Here is a 24,373-nt window from a genome sequence, read left to right on the forward strand (position 1 = left end):
ATGCATAAAAAGCTATAACAAATACAAAAATGGTCTTATTTTTATTTGTGTAGAGTTTGCACATTAAATTCCTCTGGTATCACAGTCGGGCACCTGAGTCAGATAGGACTCATTAGATGGGCTCAACCAGCCTATTCCCCTCAATTTGATTTACGATGGCCTATCTCTGTTTGTAAAATTTAACTACATGATAGTGCTGTCAGATATAACCAAGACAAAGTGTAAGTGTTGAGCATATCTACAGAGATTCTCTAAGCATAATTATGGCTAAATCCTGTTTCCTTATATACCTCGCCGCTGGTTTTATCCTCCTGCATCTCCTCTCTCTGGGTACATGAGAGAATCTGGATTGGATGAGGAACTAATGAGAGATATGAGAAAAGCTAAAACACATGAATCATTTATTCAGGTCTAGGTCGACTTCAAATCCTGTGTGATATCTGTAACTTGTTTGTTGGCTATGTGCAATATAATCTCTCCATATCCCAAGCATGGAAAACTCTCTTCAGTAAGGAAGCAGTGTCACCATAAACTAACCACAACAAGGACACAGATGTGAACAGAGCTCAAGGAAACAAGATTTTCCAATGAAACAACAACACCCATCATGAATCAATAGCTTCTTGAATTACATACAAGTTTTCTAATCTGATGCTCTTTTAGAAGGACGATCACATTTGTACATGGCCTCCAAAATTGTGACAAACCATAAAAAAAAATCAATTTCATGATGTGACAACACTAAAGTAAAGAAGAAGAGAGATCACAGTTAGTTTGCAGTCATGCTGTGTAGATGAGTGCTTTAAAAATAACACACTTCTTTGCTACTTGTTTTTAATATTTATACTGCTAAACATCAACACGTGGCCTTGGCTCACACATTAGCATGCAAATGAAAACTTCTTAATGTCATGATTTAATTTAAAAAAAAAAAAAAAAAAAAGATACCAGGATCTCCACAACTGCACGATATCAACAACAGAGCACTTCCCGCATTGGCAGTGTACACTGACTTTGGATGGAGACAGTGGATAGGACTGTCCAGTACGAACCATAGAATGTGGTAGTTGTTACTTTCATTTCTTATCTTTGTTTTTATCTCATGTCTGTAATCCAGATTGAATAGAATTGTATCAAAGGTAAGAAGGAGCCAGTCCTGAAGACGACTCAAGCACTGACAGGAGTGATGGAAGCTGTGTGTTTACCAGAGCCAAACTTTATTAACGGCAAGAGTGACACTTTCATTAGAGTAACGGGTTGTCTTAAATGGACTGTCACATCAGTGTTTTGGATTCTGATGTATCTGTGTGCGTGTGTGTGTGCGCGAGCGCGAGCGCTAGAGCATGCATGTGTGTTTGGTGCAGATGAGCTGGTATTAGCTGATGCTGCTAAGAAGAACTGGACTTTCTACTTTCTACTCTCTCTGTAGATGATGTGTTACTGTGATTTGTTTTCTGCATGGGCTCTGTGTGCTATATTAAACTGGAGCAACCTGATCACATAACTTCAAATATATACAAAAATGTCATGTTGTAATAATTTAAACTTTCTTCTACGGTAGTCTTCTATGGGGGCTAAAAAGATCAAGTTTAGAGTCACAAACCCACAGCATAGTTTTGAGTCATTTATTACATTCAGCTTAGATTTTCTTTTAGTCCGGTTTATTATTTTGAGGCTGCATCCTTTTCATGTTGCAGGTGCAACCCTAGAAGTATGGCGCAGTCCTCATTAGCTGCTATTTGTTTCTATTTTAGAGGATAAAATCCCATGACTGAAAGCTCAGGTTTCATTCCTGCTTTTGGACTCTGAGGAAGAAGGCAGAACAGGTATAATGTACAGTAAAATACCATTTCAAAATGTTATTTCTCTGCCATTTTGTGCTCTAAATTCACATGAGGCATTTAAATGTTAAACACCAGCAATCCAGATCTCTCAGTGGGTGCACAGCAGGGCTTTAGAATCCCATACTCAATTAAGCCCAAATCAGAGACCATTTCTTTCCTCTATGAAGCCTTAGGCAAATGTTGTAAGGCATTTCAAAATTTTTCCCATATCTAGCTAGATAGAAGAAAAAACGTTAATGTGTGGTTAATTATAGTGAGTAATGCATAACAAGGATTACCTGCTGGCTTCACACCAAACAACTTTTCAAGGGATTTCACTGTCACAGACAAATTTCCAGAGTTGGAATAAAATCCTGAATGTTCTGCTAGAGTTGCAACATGCTCCCTTTAGCTCAATAAATTGGTGTAAGGTGATCGTAAGTTTTGACAATCAATGATGCTTTCTCCTGCCCCAAACAGGTTGTTGACAGTGAGCATGGAGGCCACTCCAGAGAGTTTTAATACACATGGGAAGCAAGGATAATTGGACACAAGGAATATTATTTCAAAATTAAACAGGAAGTACAAATGACAAACACAATCATTTTAGGGGGGGAATCATCAATCAATCAGTAATAGTGTTGAATTACTAGCTTTACATAATAATAATAATAATAATGTAGAATTTCAAAGAGCAAAAAGGCTGAAAAGAAACAGTTTTTCTTCCTGTAAATGACCACCAAGAACATGATGCAATTAATCTCAAAGGAATCTATTTGAGGTCCTCCTAATAGTGACCCTGCAGGATCCCCAGTCTACAAAATTACAGTGTGAGACTAAAAACTCTGTCTGCGGGTGTCTTTTCAAAGTCATGTACATTAGGCATAAGTTAAAATGAGCAATCATGCTGAAAAGACCCATAGCAATCTGAATTTTATTTAAAAAACACCCTTTTCTTCTCTTTTGTTCACACAATCAGCATGGGATTGAAAAATGTTTTCCTATGTGGTTTAGACTTTGGGTAAAAGGTAATTAGCCCAGTGTAAACAACTATGTTGGCCATCCATCCATATATCTGGAGTTTCATTTGATAATATGAGTGTCTTTTTCATACTGACAATTTCAGTCAGAATAACAATGAAATACTGAAGCGGTGGTAAGATGACTTTTCACAGGAGATGTGCAGTTCAAAGTCAGTCTGTTAGATAAAGCTATTAGCATCCCTGCTTCCTCTCTTGCTCTCCATCATGGTTTCATCTCATCTCACCAGAAATAGGTATGCAGTAAGAAATTTGTGCATGTAGGGAGTGAATCTTTCACTTTGAAAATTAAAGGAGACAGGCTTTCGCTTGTGCAACTCTCCATGCTGCATAGTATTACATTTGTATCACTTTAGAAAGCATATTTTCCTGGATGTATTTTTGCACTTTGTCATACTGATAGCACGCAGGGTTGACAGAGTGTGACCAGATTTTAAGGAGCACATTTTGTTCATAAAAGAACTACATGTTGGCAGACTTTATTAATCTTGTGAGGTGTGAGGTGGGAAGGACAAGTCCACGTGTTTTTTCTGTATGCTACACTGTTAACACCTCACGCACGTTTGACTGAATATGGAGAAAGTTGCCCTAGTAACCTCTTGAGCATTCAACCAAGAGGAAACTTCAAAAGGGGGCAGGACTATATACGACCCCAGCTTTCAACAGAGGGAGTTAAGGTCCAAGGTAAAATTGGAAATACTCAGTTAATTTCATCCAGTGCATGACCTCTACCACTGTGGGACCTAATTTATTTAATTCATCAAGAGTTTGAGCTGGAGGCAATTACTCCTGCTGATCTCAGTTCTTTGCTGATGCACGGCAGCATGTTGGGAATTTTGTTTTATTCTATTTTATTTTTAAATTTTATTTATCATCTGACATGTCGGTTAGCACAGATAGATACATGATTAATGCTGATGAGCTGCAAAAGTTTCTCTATACTTCACCTGTGAGTGAATGAGATAAAAAATGTATGTTACAGATATTGTAATTGTAATTTCACCATGAGCTGGCTGTGACTTTGTGATGCATGCAGGTCGGCTGAAACTGATTCTGTCATCCTCAATATTCATGAAAACACAGAGACAGTAACTGTGAATGGTGCAGCTATAATTTTGTAATAAAAGTTGAGTAAATTACAAAAGAAACTCTTAAATTAGGATATGTAAACTTTCTATGTAACAACTCCATAGTTTGATAGTGTGTATAATTGTCATAAAAAATGAACAGTGAGTGTGTTTACATGTAAACTTGAATAAGGATTCAGGTTTTAATCCTATGTAATGGTTGTATATCCATTAAGGGTAAACCAGTGTTAAGTCGCAAAGATTATATTAAATGCAACTTTTATTTAAAGATACTACATGCATGTATGTGTCACCAGTATACACATTCTGTCACATTATATTATGGAGAAGGAATATTTAGACCCCTCTGACATTCATTAGACACCATGCTGCCTTATTAAAAGCTATGTATGTATTCTTATGAGAGGCCAGCAGAAAGAAAAGAAGAGATCAAGGGATACTGTGTTTATTACACAGTGCATTCATGCTGCCATATCCAACAATCATGTTAAAGTGATTTCACACTGTTAGGCATGGGAGCTTACCAAGGTCATTAAAAGCAGGATTTAGTATTTACATGCATTATTTGCATGTCATTTGTAAATAGAATGAAAAAAAAAGTCCCTCTCCCTCTTGGTTGTTGTTGCCTATCTTTGAACCTATCTTTGGTTGTTATAATCCAGATGCCTGACTCCTCTTTGAATGGCTTAAGATAAACTTAAAGCCAAACACATCAGCCTCCCCAGTGTGGATCATTTCCTCCACCTAAATTCATCATCACATCCTGTCAAAACACACACGGCCATGCCTATTTTCCTGTCATAAGGGTGCCACCTGCTGATCTGAATCACATCCAGTGTCCGTTTGATACCTCTGCTATAATGGACCCTATGTGTCAAAAATGAAAACACAGCCAGTCTTTCACAGGTAAGCAGCAGCATCAGCTGGTCTATCAACTATTTATTATTGAAACACTCCAGGTCTGCTTGCTGTTTATTTTAAAGCTCCTTAATCATCAGGAAAAGGGAATCTGTGATATTAAAGGGGAAAGGCACTGAATGCACCAAGTGTTTAATTGTCAGTGTCTTAAATACAGTCTGTTAATGGTGAAGGAGCTGATGAGATGTTACATTCTTATAAAGAAAATAGATTTTTTTTAATCTATTGGTAGTAACACAGTTATTATTATTATTATTATTATACCACATCACAGACAAACAAAAGACAAATACTTTGGTAACACTATAATTGATACTGACTTCTCAACCAAACACTACCTGATATACACACTTTTATGTGCATTTTTATGATCTGTCCCTTTCTATTTATCGCTCAATGCACATCCTTAAATTTTCTTTTTTTAAGTGTGGAACAGCAGGTACTTAAGATAAAATAATGATTTACAGTAAATCAGTGTGCAGGTAATTGCATGCGGTATGGTTAAATAATTGTAGTTGTGTGTGCTGTCAGCCCATGTGCATGCTATTGTCTATTCCTGGAAATATAAAAGAGCTATAGTCTTTGTTTTCATAGGGAGAGAAAGTGCTGGTTGCTTGGCAACACAGCATGCCTGGAAAATTAACAAAAAAATGAAATAATAAGAATAAAATAATAAGAATAAGAAAGTTTTTCATTATTCCTTCAATCAAATGCTATCAAATTTCAACTGTCACAGGTACCTGAAAAATAAGAATGGTATATTGACTTGTGCTATTGGTTTCAAAACAAAGCTCACAACAGCTGATGAGCCAGATCCCATTTATTAAAGTGACACTCAGCCAGGATTGTTCCTCCCAGGCTTGTATCAATATGGGCTTTCCGTTATGATCTAATGGCTTGCCACTGAAATAGAAAAGGTCATTTATAACATTGTAGCATTTGCATTTTTGCTTTGTTGTCATTTTCACATTGTCCCTCAGGTTATTCACTCTGTTTATGATACTACAAGGCACAAACCTCTGTCTATATGTATTCCTGTTGGCAATTTGATCAGAAATCATAACAAGAGGGTGAAGAGCCCTCTTTCCCCTGTTATATTTTGTATATAGTGTATGCCTTCAGTGAGAGAATTATAGTTTCAGCTCTACCTCCAGCTGTCTAACATTTTATGTTAAACAGCTCACGCCAGACATACTTGTGCACTTACTCTGATCAGGTATAAGTCGTACTTATTACAGCAGTACAGCAACAACACCATTATTATGCTATAACACTTAGCTCACCATGAAGTGAGGAACCAATTTAGATCTGTGTAGGAGGCTGACAGTTGCAGTGGTATGTGAGGCTGGATGTGACTGTGGATATTTGCTTTGCCACTAATTAACTTCTGTGACATTTGTGTCAGGCTGTGTGGTTATCTAGATACAATATCTTGCAGAGTTGGAACACAGGAGATCCTAAACATACACCATACTGAGGACTTCAATTGTTTAAATATTTAAACAAGTAGTTTGGCATTTTAAGAAATAAACATAGCCTGTTCGTTTCAAGAGTTAAGGCCTGATCACACCAGAAAGTGGCACATTAACATTGATCTGTTCATTTGTGTAGCAAAGTATTTAGTTCTGGAAACTGATGTGACACGTACTGGCTCACTGGTGCACTGCTGTGGTTGGCCAGCTAATGGCAAACATGCTCGTTAGCCAGGTAAGCACCAGTAAGTTACAGTATCTCTCCGAGCTCTTCTCTGTTGTTCCTCTGTTGTGCTCTTTACAAGCCCCTGGCATTTAGTTTATGTCAATTTAAATCAATAAAAACTTAGTGAAGAGGGAAGATAAATCTGTCAGAGCTAATAAGCTTGGTAAAAGTCAGTTACCTTATCTCACTTGCCAACAGGAAAATATGTTTACAAGCTGTATTCAAGAGAGGTATTTGTACCAGGAGGTCAAATAAAAGTGGATGATGCTACAGCGAATGAGCTACAATGGCTGTTTACTGCTAGCCTACTGTCAGGATGTCAAGACGGCTTTCTCTTGGTTACCAGTGCAAATTTGCAGGTCAAATTCATTTATTTTGCCCTCACAAGGACTGAATGAACTGATTTTGAAGTGAATTGTTTTTTCACACTTTAAAATGCTGGTGTAAGCAGGCCTTTGAATGAAAAGTTTAATGCCATATAGCTGTACAGTAACACCTCCAGGAGTTTACTGTGCCTGGCCAAGAAACAGTTGGGCATATAACCCCTTGTAAAAATGCAACATGATTGTTTTTTCACACATTTATAAGCTATAGGTAAAGCAAATTAGAAAAAACTAGCTACCCCTTTCTCCCAGGTTCCAGTCTTTGTGCTATGTTTAGCTAACCACCTGTAGGTTCTAGCTCAGTATTTATTGTGCAGACATGAGGTATCAATCTTCCCTCTGCAGGGGTTTTTCTCAAAATCTCCACCTATACTTTTGCATGATTATATTGCCTTGATTTTAAAAGACTATTACATACAAGGACAGTTTTTATGGTGAAAAAAATGTTTTAAATACATGGAGAATGTAGAGTATTTCTTCAATGAAGTGTATTGAGAGTGAATTTACAACAGCCTCATCCATCCATCTCGATGTTCGATGTTCATATCCAGCAAGTTGTTTTGGCATGAATGGGATAATGCAGTCTCTTGTGTAAACTGATTTAGGTGGCAGTGAGTGTGAAAGTGTAAAAGAATGGTGCAGTGCTACAGTAGATGATGCCTGGGCTCCTCTCATGCACCTAATAGCTGCTGAGTGACTTAAAGGCAGGCACTAATATAAGGGATTTATCAGATGATGGATGCGAGCTGATGTGGTAAGAGACTATGAGGGCCCTAGACAGCAGTGATAAATCTTGGTTCATGCATGAAACCACAAACATATTTGCATCTCTTATTTCACCACATGAAATTAGCTGTAAAATGTAATGGAACAGACCAGAGCCCATTCCTCGGATCACTAGAGGAGGGATAGCCATTTTCATCCCAATTTCTGCAATCTAATTTGAGCACTGGCTTGGACTCTGGAGCAGAGTGGTAATATTGAAGCATTACTCACACAGAAATGCAGCATCGGATCACTTTGATATTGTTCAGGTCTGCATGTACTGTAACATGATAAGTAAATTGCAGATCTGGAGGTGCTGATCATGACAAATAATTACAATTTTTTTTTTCATTCCAGAGAAAAATTCAGAGACATATGTATCACCATTGATCTCTGCTGTGTGTGTGTGTGTGTGTGTGTGTCCCATTAGTTCATTGGTATCTTAAGCGCTTTGTAATGGACAAAGCGCTTGGCAATATATTGTCTGTCTGTCAGGTAGAAACTATATATGGAGAAAATGTTGTTTTCTTAATTTCTGATGCCTTTGTCTTCATGATGTGTGATATTACCTAGCAACTATATTCATGTGCAGGTGTATCTCCATCTTGATGTTGGTATCATCTGCAAGTTAGTATTCATCATAACTAAAAAAGATTTTTTTTTTTTTTTTGTCTTTCTGTGACAACAAAGCTGTACAATCCTTTCCTTGTCCTCAAGCCTTTCCAATTTACAGGCTTCATGGCTGTGATGCATTTAATTAATGTGTTTACATTGGGCAGTAGAGCTTAAACTGATGTAGCCAACATAGTTTACACTGTCTTTTGTAAAATGATTCAAAAATTCAGTTTCGTAGTTTCATCATTATCTTTGTGTTATATAGTACCGGTAATTGTACATGTTCTCCATTTACAATGTATAAAAGAGATATAAAAGAGTGTGCATTACCTCCCTTTTCCTCTATTAGCAAAACTACCAAAATGGTGACATTGCCACTCAAAGCCAAAGAAAATGCTTTTCTCCACTGTCAGTGAAAACATGGAATTTCATGCTTATAAAGCGCCTGGTGGGGTTGGATATACATGTAATATAATATATGTGTGTATTTATTGCTTCAGCATGATATTTTTTTTATTCTAGATAGACAGTACCTATCCTGTAGACAGAAAATATGCTATACTTTAAGTTTCGCCTAAAAACTTTGACAACTGAGCACAGGTTGCAGGGTCAATGGAGCCAACATAGTTTACATTGTCTTTGATTGGGGATTATTATCTCAAACACCCTCATCACCTCAGAGCTTAAGCTCTCATCTCACAAGGAAATAATCAATTCAAGATCTTAAGTTTGCATAACCTATATTGTGATTTACATCTGTTCAACACTTTGAGCAAAAGCAAACTACTGTGTTTTAGTTGAAAAAAACACACTTAACATCTGTATTTTTGTACCTCCAAAATGAAGCAAAGGAACATTAAATGTGACAAGAGTCTATTTCTGAGGAGTGTTTATGATCATAGCAGCCAAAGGGTGCATGGAAACTGAAATGTAATTGTAATTTACAGTTCAGCGTATCTTTCAGACACATCTCTTCAAGACACGGTTCAGAGAGATAATTACCATTCTGTTTCCTTTTCATCATGTATTAACTGCCTCTGTGTCAAAAGCTGTTTCACAGATGCTCTAACAAGGTTGTGGTAGGATTTGAAGGCTCTGTCAATTAGCAACTGAGCTGACTGGGGATGGGTAGGAACTGAAATTTTAAAAAAAGAAATGTGAAAAATGAACAAACCAGAATAAGAACTAAGCATTCACTTTGCACTATAAGCCTGAGGTACAGCCATTGTGACATTGTAATTGGCAGCACACAGTGGTTGTTGGATGTATAACTTTTAAAAAGGTGTGTAAATGATACAGTTGGTGCACACGCAAGGCTGCAGGGCCAAATGATCACTTAATGCAAATGCATTTTTTTTCATGTAGCCCTCTGAACATACTCATGTATGCTGTCAGATCTCACTAAAAATACACATTTCTGTTCCTCACACTACAGTTTGCTCATTGCTGTATGCTCCAGCCAACAGCTTTCCCAGTTTCCTGCCTGTATCCATCAGTGATCTCTATGTAAGTGCTGGAGTCTTGTGGCTGTAGTAAAGACAAATGAACACGCAGCGTTCTGTTGGCATGTTATTCAACACAAGTGTAAAAATGCTTTGGCAAATAAACACCTGGCTGGTAAACCCTTGGATAATTAATGCTACACCTGCTTTCATTTTTCACAGCTGTTGCTTTCGTCTATAGATGTTAATGACTTTGGCCCTCATACAGATTCACCTCATATTAGTGTGCTGCTTTGAGAATCTGAGGGGCAAATTTGAAAAATATGCAATTATGTCAGCTAGTTTTAGAGTTTTACAAGCACTTGCATTTGTCATTAACTTAGGGTTTAAGGATAGAGGATGTTATTGTATGCAGTGCAGACAGATTAATTATTTATTTGTTCAATATGAGTTTTACTCATTAAAAACATTGAAATAAAAAAATTAAAATCTGGAGTTTTCTATGTTTAAGATGATTACTCACTCAGAAAATTTAAATATAGAAAAAAGAAGAGTAAAAAGCCTGCACTGGTCTTTACAATAGGGGTTGTAACCGCTTGAATGGTTGCCACAGCAACCAGCCTGGTGAAGGACAGACCTGAAACATCACATTGCATTATAAGTATTGTTCATTATATTTTCGGTATTTGGGAAATTAAACCGGACACGTTATAAGAGCTTTGGTTAAGCCATCCAAAATTGTCTGTATCTTCAGACTTTGGATTTGGAAGTTTTCTTAGATTTTAAGTCTTTCCCCTAATTATGTCTTATTTACCACCTGGGCCACAAGAAGTGCCTTCTGTCCTCTATAATTTTTGTGCGATTCTTATTATGTTTAATTACCCGACCACTATTTGTTGTACTGGTGTATTTAATGATTTGTTTCATAACATTTATTCCATTTTTCCACTATTCCACTAATTTTAATGAATATTTATTAGTTTCCAGTAAACTAGAATCCATCTACATTTCTGTATTTTCTATCATGAATGAATGAGACATGAATGTACTATTTTCACCATTACACAAGACAAGGAACTGATTGAACAACAGTGACTGCTTTGCCAAACCTTGCAGGCACAGTATCTGTAGACTGTTTTCAATATACTGTGTTCCATTACCTGAAGTAGTAATCACTGAACAGCAGCTGCACCAAGACCAGCAGTATCTGCAGCATGCAGTGCCATCACTGAGCCGAGTTTCAGTGAATGATAAGCACCTGTAATAGGCACCATCAAATAGTAGGACAAAACACCCCAGGACACACAGCATAGATGAGGTATCTCACTACATAACATTTCTATCCAGTAAAACGAAAAATCCTCCCTTAAATTCCTACAAAAATACTAGGGCTATTTCTTTTACCTTACAGCTGCATTAATAAATATATTATATTAATATGAAAATAAAAAAGGTGTCACTCAGATTTAAGAACTCACAGATCAATACAATACCGATCTGCAACTGGAAGGAAGATTCAGTCTTTCTGAGTTTGTTACCTTATAGTTTGGTTTCAGCACTCTCATCAACCCTGTGTTTCTAGGGGCAAAATTCTGCCACTTTTGGCAGACAAATCACTGACAAACCTACGATGTTAACAATTACTGTGAAAAAAGTAGACTGCGTTGTAAGCTGAAGGATGGCATGTTTTCAGTAGCTGCTTGAGACCAGAACAACAGATGAAATAAGACTGAATAGTGGACTTACATTCACCAACAGATGGATGCTAATGGAGTTCTATGTCACTTGCTAAAGGGTTAGGGTTGGGTTATTTGCATATGTTTGTGTGACTGTCAGCTTGTCTTCCAAATTAATGCAGCTTTAAAACATAGAAAAGAGAAGAAAAGACAAAGGTGAATAGGACAAAATAAGACCTTTTTAGAGCTATTTTTTTTCTAATTTTACTGTACTATAGTTCCTTGCTGCAGTGCAAGAATAGCAATTGTCTAATTCATGCTTAGATTCAGTTTACTTTTTCAATGCATTTTTACTGCTTTGGGAAGGACTCTGTTTACTGATAACGATATCGCCACATAGATATGGTAATATTGTTCTGAGACAGACGTGAAAAAAATGAAAACCTGTATTTTCCAACAGTTCATAAAGTAGTGTTTTGTTTTTTTCAAAATTATCACGGCATAAAATCACAGTAAGTAATTTCAACAGGTTAAAAAGGTTAAATGTTTAAATATAACATGACGAAACGGTAATGCAATAAATTACCGTTACAATGTTGATTTCAGCTGTTGAATTAAATTGCATTACACAGACATACGTTTATATTGGTTGTCCACCTCGTTTATTATATGGACCTTTATATACATATACATTCATTATATATATACTTATATATGTGCTTTTATTTTGAAGGTTCGCGGTCAGCTGCGCCTGGATGACGTTCCAGGAACTAATGAAATCCCTTGTAGTTCCTTTCACTGACTGACTGTTATTGTATGGAGCATGTCAGCTACCGGGCATGAGTTAGGGAGTTTTATGGCAGTAACACTGTGTGTTGCTTTCATACTTGTAGCTTCTGTTGACAGCTCTGGTGAGTAACGCTGTGCCAAAATGATTAGCATTAAACTGTGTGGCAGTGCAACTGAAGCTGATATTTCCCTTCTAGCCATGTATTTCTCCTAGGATTATTAAACGCACTGCTGTGGTAAAGGGAATAACACAATTGCCTGTGTGTAGATGGGAGCCTGCGCTTTGCCTCCTATTATGGAGATCACATGGTGCTGCAGAAGTCTCCAGAGAGAGCTGTGCTGTGGGGCTACGGTCCAGAGGATGCACAGGTCACCGTCTCCTTGTCAGGACCAAAAAAACAGAAAACCTCACCAGTTAATGTGACAAAAGGTAAATACAGCCAGTTGCTGTCAGATGTGAAGTTTACCCTAATATCTGCAGGGTGCTGAACGCAGCAGAGGTGCTAAGTGATCCTGACAGCAGTTATGGCAGAGCCCCCAGCTTTGTTTTAGAGTTTGTGTTGTATATAACCACTGTTTTTAATTTTGATTAGCCTTTTCTATAAGGAAACACATCTGCTGTTAACTCTACCACTGTATATAACATATCAGGACTCGCCTCCACCTTTGTCTAGAGCAAATCACAGGTGCCAATGGTTGAAATGCATTTTTTAAATTTGTCTCCACTTATTTAATATAACTTAAACTAACTTAAACTTATGGAGTTTGTATTTCATATACAGGTGTCTGGCGAGTCACCCTTGACCCTGTCGACGCTGGCGGCCCCTACAGTGTGAAAGCAGCCATTCAGGGCAGCACGGCCATTCTGACAGATGTGCTGTTTGGGGATGTTTGGTTGTGTGGAGGACAGAGCAACATGTACTTTAAAACATCTCAGGTAGGCAGAGCCATCGCGGGTGTGTCGCAGGTGGCCCATGTCAGGGTGGGCAGCCTCCTCTCGTGGGTGGTGGGCCAGATGGGGGCCTGGGCCATGCTGTGATGGTTTGGGACCCCAACGGGTAATCCAGGCAATTCTGGGATGCTCTGGGCCCTACCGGCAAATTTGGAGGATTGGGTTTGGGGCTGGGCAAGGGGGGGGGGGCGCTTTTCTCTATCCCCCCGGGCTCAGCTTCCCGGTGCAGGGGGGGGACTCAATCCGCCTTCCTTCCCCCATTTGTCCTGCGGGGTCACTGGGGCTGGAATGCCGGGCCGCCGCGGCTGGGGTTGGTGGTCGCGGGATGGCTTGGGGGCTTCCTGCCCACTGTCCTTCTACAATGAATCTTGAATCAGAACAATCACAACCCTTTTTATTAAATTACACACAAAATATAGAAGGTTAGTATCAATTAAATTGACTTTACTCCTGGTTTATTGCAACACATTTGGTTTTAAAAGGATAATATCAGTGCTGGAAAGATGACTAACCGCATCTCTGACATGGAACAAAAAAATGTTCTACTTTTTAAAAGAACCTTCTATTTTATACGTATGTATATATTTATTCATATTTTACTGTTTTAATTAACTCTCAGTTATTCCTCAAATAGATTTTCAATGCATCAGAGGAGCTGGCCCTCGCAGCAAAGTATCCTCAAGTAAGGACTTTTATGGCAGCCTTGAACCTGAGTGAAACTGAGCTGACTGATCTGATTCAAGTGGAACTTCCCTGGACTGTGCCCACAGCAAGTGAGTCAATGATTTATTCATTTATTCACACAATTGTTTAAAGACTTGTTTGCAGCTAAAGGGTCTGGTTTGGGGGTATTGAACTGCAACTGATCCAGTTATAAATGCTGTGGAACAGAAACTGCATGTGTTCCCTAAATCTGAGCTACTGTTTTGTTGCCGTTGCAGCGTATGTCAACCATGATGCTTTTTGTTGTGCATACTACCACCAGCTTGCATTCTGTGTACTGGTTGATTAACAGGCAGGTGTATTTGCAGGGAGTGTGGCTGAGTTTTCTGCAGTGTGCTGGCTCTTTGGACGTTACATGTACGAGATTCTGAAGTACCCCATAGGACTGGTGGAGTCCTGCTGGGGAGGCACTCCTGTCGAAGCCTGGTCATCTTCACGAGCACTGCAGCAGTGTGGGCTAGAGCACACCATAGAGAGGTAAAGATATGAAGACAGCGCATTTCAGCCAACCTGCGGTCAGATATATGTGGAAATTCTGTTCTGCGGTCATCATATTTTCTGTTGTGTAATAACCAAGAAGAGCGAAACTTGCATTAACTGCACTTTTTCTACTTCCCGCATGTTACAATCTCTTCAGTCCTAAAGAGGGGAATTCTGTCTTGTGGAATGCAATGATCCACCCACTGCTCAACATGACCATTAAAGGAGCCATCTGGTACCAAGGTATGTTCAGATTACCTGCACAGGTATCACAGGTATGTTCACTATTGCCAAATACACCACATGTATCAGTAAGGTTTTTCACACATTCAGGTGAGACAAATGCAGACTATCATCAGGACAAGTACAATTGCTCCTTCCCTGTTATGATTGATGACTGGAGGATGGCATTTCACCAGGGCTCAGGGGGGCAGACGGCTATTGATTTCCCTTTTGGGTTTGTCCAGGTATGTTACTCTGTGTATTTCAGGAATAGAAATGGGTACAGACAATAAGACAAGAACAACAAAGAAACATTAACTGCTAATCTTAATGTGCACTTTGAAAAGACACTGTATATACAATTTAAAGATTTTTGACATTGGTGCCCCCTATGGAAGCATCAAAAAAGACATGCTGCTGTAGATAAAATAAAACACAGGCAGCCTTTGTTTATATCATTTGCCTTTTTGTACATTTGATCCATGATTTTTTTCCCCCTTTATGTGCAGCTGTGCACCTTCATTAAAGGCTCCACAAATGGCAGCTTTCCAAACATCCGCTGGCACCAGACAGCAGACTTTGGCTTTGTCCCGAACCAACGGATGAAGCGAACTTTCATGGCTGTGGCTGTGGATTTACCAGATCAGACATCCCCCTATGGCACGTAAGGATCCTATTTAATTGGTATTCATAGGAAGTGAAGTCTTCAGAATACCCCAAAACATTCATATTTGCTGATACCTGCTATATGTGTGATTCACATTTAGCAGCAACATGCAGGTATTAGCCCTTAGGGTCATTAATTTACAGAGATACCACATTAAAGAAACATTCAAATCTCTGTTGTGCAACTCCTTCACTCCTTCAAGTCTTGCATATGTATGTACGCTAACTCTAAATTTTAGAAATGTGATGCAGAAGCAGATACAAGTTTGACCTAATGTCACTTCAAAGTTTGTGTAGAAAACAAGCTATTGCAGGAGTTTTAATTGGAGCAAAAAGCTCAGATCACACCTGTTCAAACCTTTCTGCTCTGGCTTCCAGTTAGTCTCTGCATAGATTTTAAGATCCCTATAAACAATCCATAAAAAGTTTCATGGACTTGCCCCTGATATGCTGCCAAGACGCAGTAAGTCTCTGGCATAACTCTAATATCAGCACTTTCTCAATGTACCAAAAACCAACAGGGAGACTGCTCTTTGCTGTTGTTCTTTATTAAAGGTATACAAATGTGATGTGACATGACGTGCTTTTGTATTTGACTTCCAAGCTCCCTGTCTGGTCTTACAGGCATGTGGTGTTTGTTTTTTAATTTTTATGCATAAGGATCCATCCCCGTGACAAGCAGGATGTGGCGTACAGGTTGACACTGGGAGCAAGGGCAGTGGCTTATAATGAAAAGGACGTGCCCTTCCGTGGACCTTTCCCCAAAGAAATCCTGCCTTCACGAATGTATGTCAACATTACCTACAACCAGTCTGTCTCTGTCACACAGTCTAAAGACATCTTTGAGGTAAGGCTGGCAACAGTGGATACAGTGTTTTGATTACAAAGTTAACACAAGTTTGCCTTAATAGTATGTGTAATTGCATACACAGAGTATCACACATCGTTTAGGCTCTACTGCCTTAGCTGCACATGAATCTATCACTAGTTAACAACATGGGTTGTATCTGATGTTTGGTCTGACCATTCAACTCATCTCTTGAGCCCTCGTGTCCATTTTTTTTTTTTTTTTTTTTTTAAATAAAGATCTGTTGCTCTGGGATTCAAGCTCCATGCGGGCCTAAGTCGCTCTGGGTTCCAGCCTCCATCATGCAGTGGGGTCCAGCCACTGTCCTGTTGTCTGCCAGCTTGTGTCCACCCACTGACGAAGTAGCTGCTGTTCGATATGCATGGAGAGATTGGCCCTGTGACTTCAAAGCCTGTCCAATCTACAGCGCCAGTGGGATTTTACCTGCCCCTCCTTTTATTTTGAACCGCTACCCGGATAAAGGGAAGATTTGGAAAAGCTCCTGAAGCAGAAACCACTAGAAGACAATGTGATAAAAACACACACTTGGTCCTTCAGGTGAAATGAGCTGATTGTACAAATACTGTGTGGTAGGTGACTCACCATCATGCTGTAGATTTATTCAGATGATTAGCCTGAATACTGAAAGAGCGTATTGAAGCTCAGAAACCCCTGTAGCAGATTGTAATCAAAATTATACAGAACTGTTTATCTTCATACCAACTATGCTGTTTGAACCACTACCAATAACCTTCTGGGCTGCATGAATGTGGAAAAGTGGGACAGATGTATTTTTATTTCAACAAAACTCTGATTTAGATAAGACCTATTGACTTACATAATTTGCACAAATAAATGACAAGTCAACAACTAGGTTTATGCGGATGTGTTACATTCAAAGCCAAAGCTTGTGCATTGGAAAAACAGAATGAAATTCAATGAAATTATTGATTCATTCACACATGATATACACTTGTTTCAACTGGGAAACTTTAAATAGGGAACCAGCAGTTAAATACCAATGCAATAGTGTGCCATGTACCAAAACATGTACATGGGAAAGCATAATAACCCTTTTTTTACTTTTTCTCATGTCATCCCCAACTCGTAAAACAGGTTATACTGATTACATCTTCAACATAATGTAAACTAGGACTTTATTCATAAAAGTTCATTAATACAATAATTAATGTCATTTCCACTATAGACGCGTTGGGTTAGCACGTTAAGCACAAAGCTAATTCATCAACCATGTTAGCACACATACCGTGGATGACGATATAAGATAAATAGCATATATTTGAGTTATTATGTCACCATTTCAAGAATAACTTCACCAGGAAAAACCCTTGTAAATAAGAAAGAAAATTAGCAAGGATTACAATAAGGTGAGACTTTGAGATTACAGCGGTGCTATCAGAATCAGGAGCTGAAGTATGAGGTAGAGGGCTTCATGCTGGGGGAGGTCAGGTGGTGCTGATGAGAGGAGCTAGGAGACTGTGGGGTCTGTCCTGAGGAAAGCCAGGTGGGAAAACAGAAGAAGAAGAGACAATGTCAGTTAGATTCAGTGTCATCACCATGCCAGCATTAGAAAATGCAAGAAATGACAAAATTAGACATAGGCTGTGAAATAATTGGGTAGACATTTACATTGAAAGCCTAATACTAACATCCTGTGACTCCTACAGGGGAGTAGACTTTTATTTTTCAGCTAACCTGGCCACTTACATTAATGATATATTATTTGCAGCAGAGGCCTGGTGAAGCAGTTGGTGGGGGTAGTTATTTTATTGATGCACTCCAGCAGAGCACTGTGGAGCTGAGACATTTTCACAGCAGTTCTTGTGTAACAAGGCACAGTTTCTCATTTGTTTCCCCACCAAGAGATTTCAACCTCACTATATGCTTGCTATACACTAATCCCAGCTGGCTAACCCAGAGGTTACCCTGTCACTATATGTTTGATGGACAAACCAGCTTTAATGCACACCTACACTGCTTGTGAAATGTTTGCTTGTATAGGTAACCAAGCTAAAAGTATTGCCACTTTGGAAAACTTGTATTTAAGCAACCTGCGATATGCTCTGTCTTGATGTTCTCATCAAAGCCCTGGTGTCTCTGGTAGGCCTCAAAGTTGACAGAGGCATCGTCCTCTGATAGGCTGTGAGGTACCTGGCCATCACTGGGGCGACACACCTCAAAACGAATCCACCTGTAGCTAAATAAACAAGGTAGAATTTCAAGACAAGATAGTTCTCATATATCATAAATTCACTTTGCACACATTACATCAGCATGACCTAAAAACGTTTCTTCACCCTGGTTTGTTTATGTTTTCCTGTTTCTGGTTTTCTTGCTTCTCCTGTTTTAAATGATCCAATAGTTTGATTTCAGAAACATCATTATCTTAATCATCATAAATAAGGAAAGAAAGGTTGGAAAATATGTTTCAGTCAGTGATTAGGTGACTCATCCAAAATACAAAATGACAACTAAACCTGTATTGACAGGAATAACACCAACAATATGCTCTTGTTTTATTAATGAAAACTTTTACTGGACAGTCCAGACTTTAAGTCTGCTTTTCCAACTAAACGGCTGAAGTTTAAAATGTTTAAAAAAATCTCATTCTTAGTCTTTAAATAATATATTTCAAATAATCTGTAAGTCTGAAAAGACTTGTCAAGTGCATGTTGTGTATTATAATTGTCTACACTGAGTGAACAGAGTGAACTTACTTGGTACATTTACGTGCTCCTGGACAGCTCTGGATGAGATTCTGGATGGTGGGGTGAGAGAAGCCGAAGAAGTCTGCTCCTGAGGGCACGATGGGCGCCACAGACTTGGAACTAGGAGAAGGACACGTTGAATGACTAAACAAATATATTAGAAGTGACATATGACAACAACATTTGCTAGAATAGCACCATACCGGACAGCACAAAACCTCTACATGTGTGATATGTAATTTATGTAGAATAACCACAGTCAATTTGATCCAAGCCGTTGTGATGAACGTCTGTACCTGACTGACGCGATGGTCTTCAGTAGGTTTGAGTGGCATGTCAGGGCAGAGGAGGCCACGATGGCGTTTTGAGGATCTTCCTCAGGCACAATCTCAAACTGGGGGGTAACAATGTTGAAAATGTTGGAAATCATGAAAAAAAATTCCAGCAATCAGGTTGTGGCTGCAGTAAAATGTGGTAGCTGTTCTGAGCAGACCACATGTTCTATTACCATGATGAATATCTGGCAAAACTGACAACAATCACAACTGTGTGTGTTTACCTGTGGACCTGCTCCTCCATCCTTGATTTGGCAGGTGTAGAGGCACTGCTGGTCGGGGTTTTTCATGCTGGCAAAGACTCGTGTGCTGCAGAAGCCCACTGGGTAGATGGCACACTCGTCATGGAACAGCATTCTGTCTGTGATGATCTGGAGAGCAGTCAGATATTTGTTTTTTTTTTTTAAACCATCAATCTACACTCAAGATTGCCTCTTTAAGTTCTGATAGCACGAGGACTTCAGTTCAGAGGTTTACCAGAACTCTACCATGATGATTACCAAGCTGGGACATATCGGTTTTCTCAGACACTGACCTCTCCCAGACTGTAGACCGTTAAACCTCCCAGTACGATGGGAAAGACGGGACGACCAGATGAGTCCAGAGGGATGGGCTGCACCAGCTTCCTTGACCCGTCTGCTAGCTTTCTCTTCTTAGACATCTTCTTTGGCACTGAACACACATGAGGCAATAAAATGATTGACCGACTGTCTTGAAAGTTGAATGTGAACCATTCAAATTCCATCTATGATCAATCATAATAAAACAACAATAATAATACTTTTTATTTATGGAGCGTATCTGCATTAATACTTGACCATAGCACTCACGCTCTTCCTTTCCATTCTCCCTTCCTCGCTCTTTCCTTTCCTTCTTGGGTTTCTTAAGAGGTCCCTCTTCCCCCACTGACGCCGCTGATGCCAGGTTATGCCCCCCAGACAGGCCTGAAGCTCCTGCAGGACCTGAGGTTAATGGCACAGGTGGCACAGGAGGATGAGAGCTGGAGCCTGGTGTGGTCAGGATCTCCCCCTCTGATAAAGACTGATACTGCAACAACGACTTCAGTAAAAACCTGGAAATTAAAATAGTCATTTAAATTAATCACTCATCAGTTTTGAAGATCACGTTTTGTGCAAAGACAGAACCCTCATAAAACCTCACCATATGGCATCACGAAAACAAATCCATCATACAGTATAGAGGAATAACTGGGTGGGTCCTTGCTGAGCAAACCAGATGGCCAATACCACTTTTTTTTTTTGGAACATTATGGGAATTACAAGCATAGCTGAAACATGTCCACTTACCGTCGTTCTTCCTTTGCCCTCAGAAACTTCTCTTCTAAGTGGGCAACTTCATCACAGAGAGCTGCATTCTCCTGTGGGTACAACAGTATTACAACACTGATCATTAAATAACTGCCTATCTGAACTGTTGCTGAGAGTAACTTAAATTCTGTTAATCTTCAACCGTTTTACCAATAGTGGCTTAAAAATGAGTCACCCTTAAAAAATATAATTCCATATATGCAAGATGTGAAAGAAAACTTACAGTAACTAGGCACAACTTTATATTACTCAACAGTTCACTCACAAATATCATGGCCCGGGCTGCTTTGCGCAGCCTGAGGTACTTGAGGCGGTACTTTTCGTTCTGGTTTTTTCGCGAACCCCTCTTCATCTTGGCCTTATGCTCAGAGGAACCTGCGGGGGACGGGAAGCCAGGCGCTGAAGCACCCGAGCCAGAACTGCCGATGGTATTATGCTGCGGAGAGCTGAGGAAAGACTGGGCAGTGAAGGCCTGCAGGGCCTGCTGCCGCTCCTCATCGGTCTGTGAGGAGACAGAGGAGGAGAGAAAGACAGAGATCTATTCATATATGCCGATAAGTACCTGAGGATTGAGCTCGTGTTGCCTTCAGGAGGATGGATGAAAATACAGATGAAAAATTAACACAGATGTAGCTTCCACTTAAACTGCCGTAAGACAAACAATGAACGTTACTGAAAACAAAATGTGCATGAGCTGGTTAAAACTAAATAAAGAAATTCTTTCTACTCTGATATAGTCTGATAAAGAAATAAACAGCAGATATCCTATATTACAGCAGATAGCACTTAATCTCCACTGCAAAAACACTGCGCCTGCCAATTTTAATGATACTGAAATTTTCAGTATCAATAAATTCTGTCTACACGGTACAGTCATACCAGGCAGTGATGTGTATCCAACAAAAGTTCTGGACTCAGGTCTTGTGTGAACAGCAACGCCTCAGTATTTACTCATGACAAATAGCCTGGCATAAAAGGTCAAGTGCTTTTTCAGTATCCCATAACATATCCAGGGTTCGTGTAAAATTGCAATTAGTATCCCAGTTAACTCACCAGCAGTGCAAAGAATCCGTTTCTGTTTTCAATCCTCTTGAATCTCCTGCTGCCTTTTTGTGTCTGAAACATATGTGAGACTGAGGCCAAATGCATGGGGCTAGAAAAGCCAAATCTGACTCCCAATTTAGATCAATTCCATCATTATTAGATAACAGCTGGTTCAAGGTTCAAGGTTGTGCATGTGAGCACAGGGCATCCTTTGTTGTGATTGCAGCAGTGCCCCTCTTCATAATTGTAAAAAAAGGTCAAAGAAGCAGGATGGGAAAACATGGCAAAAGAAAAAACAGTAACAGAAACACAGACAATGCTTGTACTGTATTAACTGAGAAAAACACAGATGCTAAATGGAGGTGCAAGTTATCATACTCAACAGCAGAGGTTGCTGTCAGGCTGTGTTTTAAATACCCTCCTTACCTCACGGTACATGACAGCCTCCAGACTCGATTTTGCACTGAAAGAAGAACAAGATAAGCAGAGTCGTACTGTAGATTCAACTCTGTAGTCTACTTAAGGAATTATGCATAAATATTCAATGTGTTTAATGATTTGACATCTGAGCACAAGGGCAAAAACGTGTGGTAAATTGAGACAATTGCTGTACTTGGATTGAACAAGTCCCCTGTCGATGATTCTCTGTTTAATCTCCTTTATGTGCATGGGACGTCCTGCCTCCTCCAAGACAATCTACACAAGTTCACAAGTTTAAGACAAAAAATGCTTAAAAATAAAAACTCTTGGAGCACTTAATCATGCTAAATGTTATTATTTAACAACACACTGAAATATGAGGAATAAATGACAGCCACCTGTGCAGCATCAAGCCATGTGAGGTTTGGCTTTTCCACAATTTCGCTGGGTGGTTCGCTGCAAAGAGAAAAAGTTTAGTATCATTTAGTGAAACATAATTATTTGATTAACTGGCAATTAAAATATAAAAATTTTAGAGTATATACTCATCTATATTATTATAAAAAGAAAATAGTGCAGTACCAGGAAACTAAGCATATAGGAGGTATTGTTTATATGTTTCGAATTCAGCAATAATGCAATCGCTGGTAATGTGTAAAATGATGTGACTGCCAAAAAACTAAAGAAAAAAATACACAATGCCAGAGAGGCCAGAATTGTCCAGACAAAGCCCTTCTCTAATGCTTGCGTACTACTGCATATTTTAAACAACCTCTCTAGAGTTTCTGCAGTCCCAGACAAACTTGCAATGCTGTCCAGAGCAGGAAACAGAGAGTAGTTCCCCTGTCCATCGGTCTCCATCTCAGATTCAAACGTGTTGAGGGACTCCATAGAACACAGGAAAGAGCCCCTGCCCAGTGGAGAGAAGAAACGTTAATGAGATGATTTACTATCCAGCTCATCTTCCTGTGCACAGATACCTCATACACTCAGCTAGAATAACATTGGCAACAATAAGACAGTAAGCAAGGCACTCAACACAGAGATCTGCATATTCTGTTTCTGTGAAGCAAGACTTGCTAAGTGCTAACAGCTGCTAATAACATAAAATGCAAGAGCTAAGGTTGTGTTGAAGCAAAACACACACACACACACACACACACCTGAATTTAACTGCAGCAAACCAACAAGCCCACTTCTTACAGTTCGTGCTCCGGACTGTTTGTTTCCGTGTGTCAGCCGGAACCTTCAGTCGCCCTCATCGCATTGTTTACATACCGAGAAGCTAAAGGCTAACGCTAACCAGCGACCAACAGACTCTGTCGTAAATACAGTGATACTTTGGAGCTTTGTACAAAATAAATGTTTTAGTTATATGATTCAAAAGGAAAGTATCGACGGTAAAGAAAATAATAAAATAAAAAATTGTCGACACGACGAGATCGGCAGAACTAAAGGCAGAGGTTTTCACCGGACATTTTTAACCGGGAGCACTCATACCGGATATCCGGTTTAACTATTTTTTTTTGACTCGTGTGAAATTGACAAAATAATGTCACAGTTAGAAAAGTGATTAAAAAAGTAGCCTACACGTCACATAGTGTCAAGTTGCGGTTCAAAAAAAGACAATACTTATCTTAAATAATAATTATTGGAAACCGTGAGTTTGAATACTCGAGAGGTATACTGAGAAATTCAAGTTTGTAGAGAAAAGAGTGGAAAATGGGCATATATATCACAAAGTTTAAAATGCTGTGTTTTTTTTCCCAGTCTTTCCTCATTTGATATCATTTGTGCCCAGATTTCATTTAGACATTTTTTTTTCTCAACTGCAATAATTTCTACAACAACCTTTCATATGCCTATGCTAAAAACATATTGAACTATCAGCTCTTTATGAAATAGGCCTAGTTAATTAAACATTTATAGCACTATGATTTCACTGACCACAAATTTCTGTGAACCAAACATGTCTTCACATCAGTGGAAGAGATGTCTTCAGTGCCAGATTAATTTCCATAAATTTAAAAAAAATCCTAAATCAGGTTTATTTGTGTCTAATTATTCTTAAGGCTGTCTTTATACGTAACTATTGCCATTACTTAGCAGCAATCTTAACTTTACATCTGAGTACTTTGCTTCTGCTTAATTCTCTCTCATCCAGATCACGGGATATCTAGAAACACTATAACCATAGACTGTATATAAAAACGATGATTCATGTTTCTCCGTCAAGGTGTTAGTTAGAGAGTACATACCTGTGAAGTTTTGATAACTATTGCATGTAGCCATAGATGAAATGCACCTGTGCTTCTGCTCTTGCAGCTGCAGGTGTAGTGATACATGGTGATCTCAAAAACTGCCTCTAAGGTCAAAATGGCTCTCAAATC

The 24,373-nt window shown here is 39.1% G+C and overlaps 2 protein-coding genes across 2 annotated transcripts; one reads left to right on the forward strand and one right to left on the reverse strand.

The window, feature by feature from the left end:
• Nucleotides 1-12,219: 12,219 nt before the first annotated feature.
• On the forward strand, nucleotides 12,220-17,001 carry siae (sialic acid acetylesterase). Its single transcript, XM_071471583.1, has 10 exons — nucleotides 12,220-12,359; nucleotides 12,506-12,667; nucleotides 13,020-13,174; nucleotides 13,824-13,962; nucleotides 14,221-14,389; nucleotides 14,550-14,635; nucleotides 14,726-14,859; nucleotides 15,124-15,278; nucleotides 15,941-16,127; nucleotides 16,367-17,001. Exons 1-10 carry the CDS (start codon nucleotides 12,272-12,274, stop codon nucleotides 16,631-16,633), a joined length of 1,542 nt encoding a protein of 513 aa, XP_071327684.1. The 5' UTR covers nucleotides 12,220-12,271; the 3' UTR covers nucleotides 16,634-17,001.
• Nucleotides 16,896-23,466, reverse strand: tbrg1 (transforming growth factor beta regulator 1). The gene is made up of 15 exons (XM_071471582.1): nucleotides 23,147-23,466; nucleotides 22,756-22,893; nucleotides 22,382-22,439; nucleotides 22,177-22,259; nucleotides 21,990-22,026; nucleotides 21,573-21,635; nucleotides 20,785-21,021; nucleotides 20,499-20,569; nucleotides 20,022-20,263; nucleotides 19,727-19,863; nucleotides 19,416-19,562; nucleotides 19,153-19,250; nucleotides 18,866-18,976; nucleotides 18,200-18,345; nucleotides 16,896-17,638 (listed from the first exon to the last, which is right to left on the reverse strand). Exons 2-15 carry the CDS (start codon nucleotides 22,872-22,874, stop codon nucleotides 17,550-17,552), a joined length of 1,638 nt encoding a protein of 545 aa, XP_071327683.1. The 5' UTR covers nucleotides 22,875-22,893; nucleotides 23,147-23,466; the 3' UTR covers nucleotides 16,896-17,549.
• Nucleotides 23,467-24,373: the final 907 nt, after the last annotated feature.

Source organism: Trachinotus anak, unplaced genomic scaffold (assembly GCF_046630095.1).
Source record: "Trachinotus anak isolate AG129_WGS33_773 ecotype Australia unplaced genomic scaffold, CSIRO_AGI_Tana_v1 ptg000034l, whole genome shotgun sequence".
NCBI lineage: Eukaryota > Metazoa > Chordata > Actinopteri > Carangiformes > Carangidae > Trachinotus > Trachinotus anak.

Coding starts and splice junctions, on each gene's coding strand:
- siae (XM_071471583.1), top strand. CDS start 12,272: ATGTCAGCTACCGGGCATGAGTTAGGGAGTTTTATGGCAGTAACACTG. Junction 13,175..13,823: donor TGTACTTTAAAACATCTCAG/GTAGGCAGAGCC, acceptor TTCCTCAAATAG/ATTTTCAATGCATCAGAGGA. Junction 14,636..14,725: donor AGGAGCCATCTGGTACCAAG/GTATGTTCAGAT, acceptor TCACACATTCAG/GTGAGACAAATGCAGACTAT.
- tbrg1 (XM_071471582.1), bottom strand. CDS start 22,874: ATGGAGTCCCTCAACACGTTTGAATCTGAGATGGAGACCGATGGACAG. Junction 19,864..20,021: donor GGAGAATGGAAAGGAAGAGC/GTGAGTGCTATG, acceptor ATGTGTGTTCAG/TGCCAAAGAAGATGTCTAAG. Junction 17,639..18,199: donor CAAGACAGAGCATATCGCAG/GTTGCTTAAATA, acceptor GGCTTTCCTCAG/GACAGACCCCACAGTCTCCT.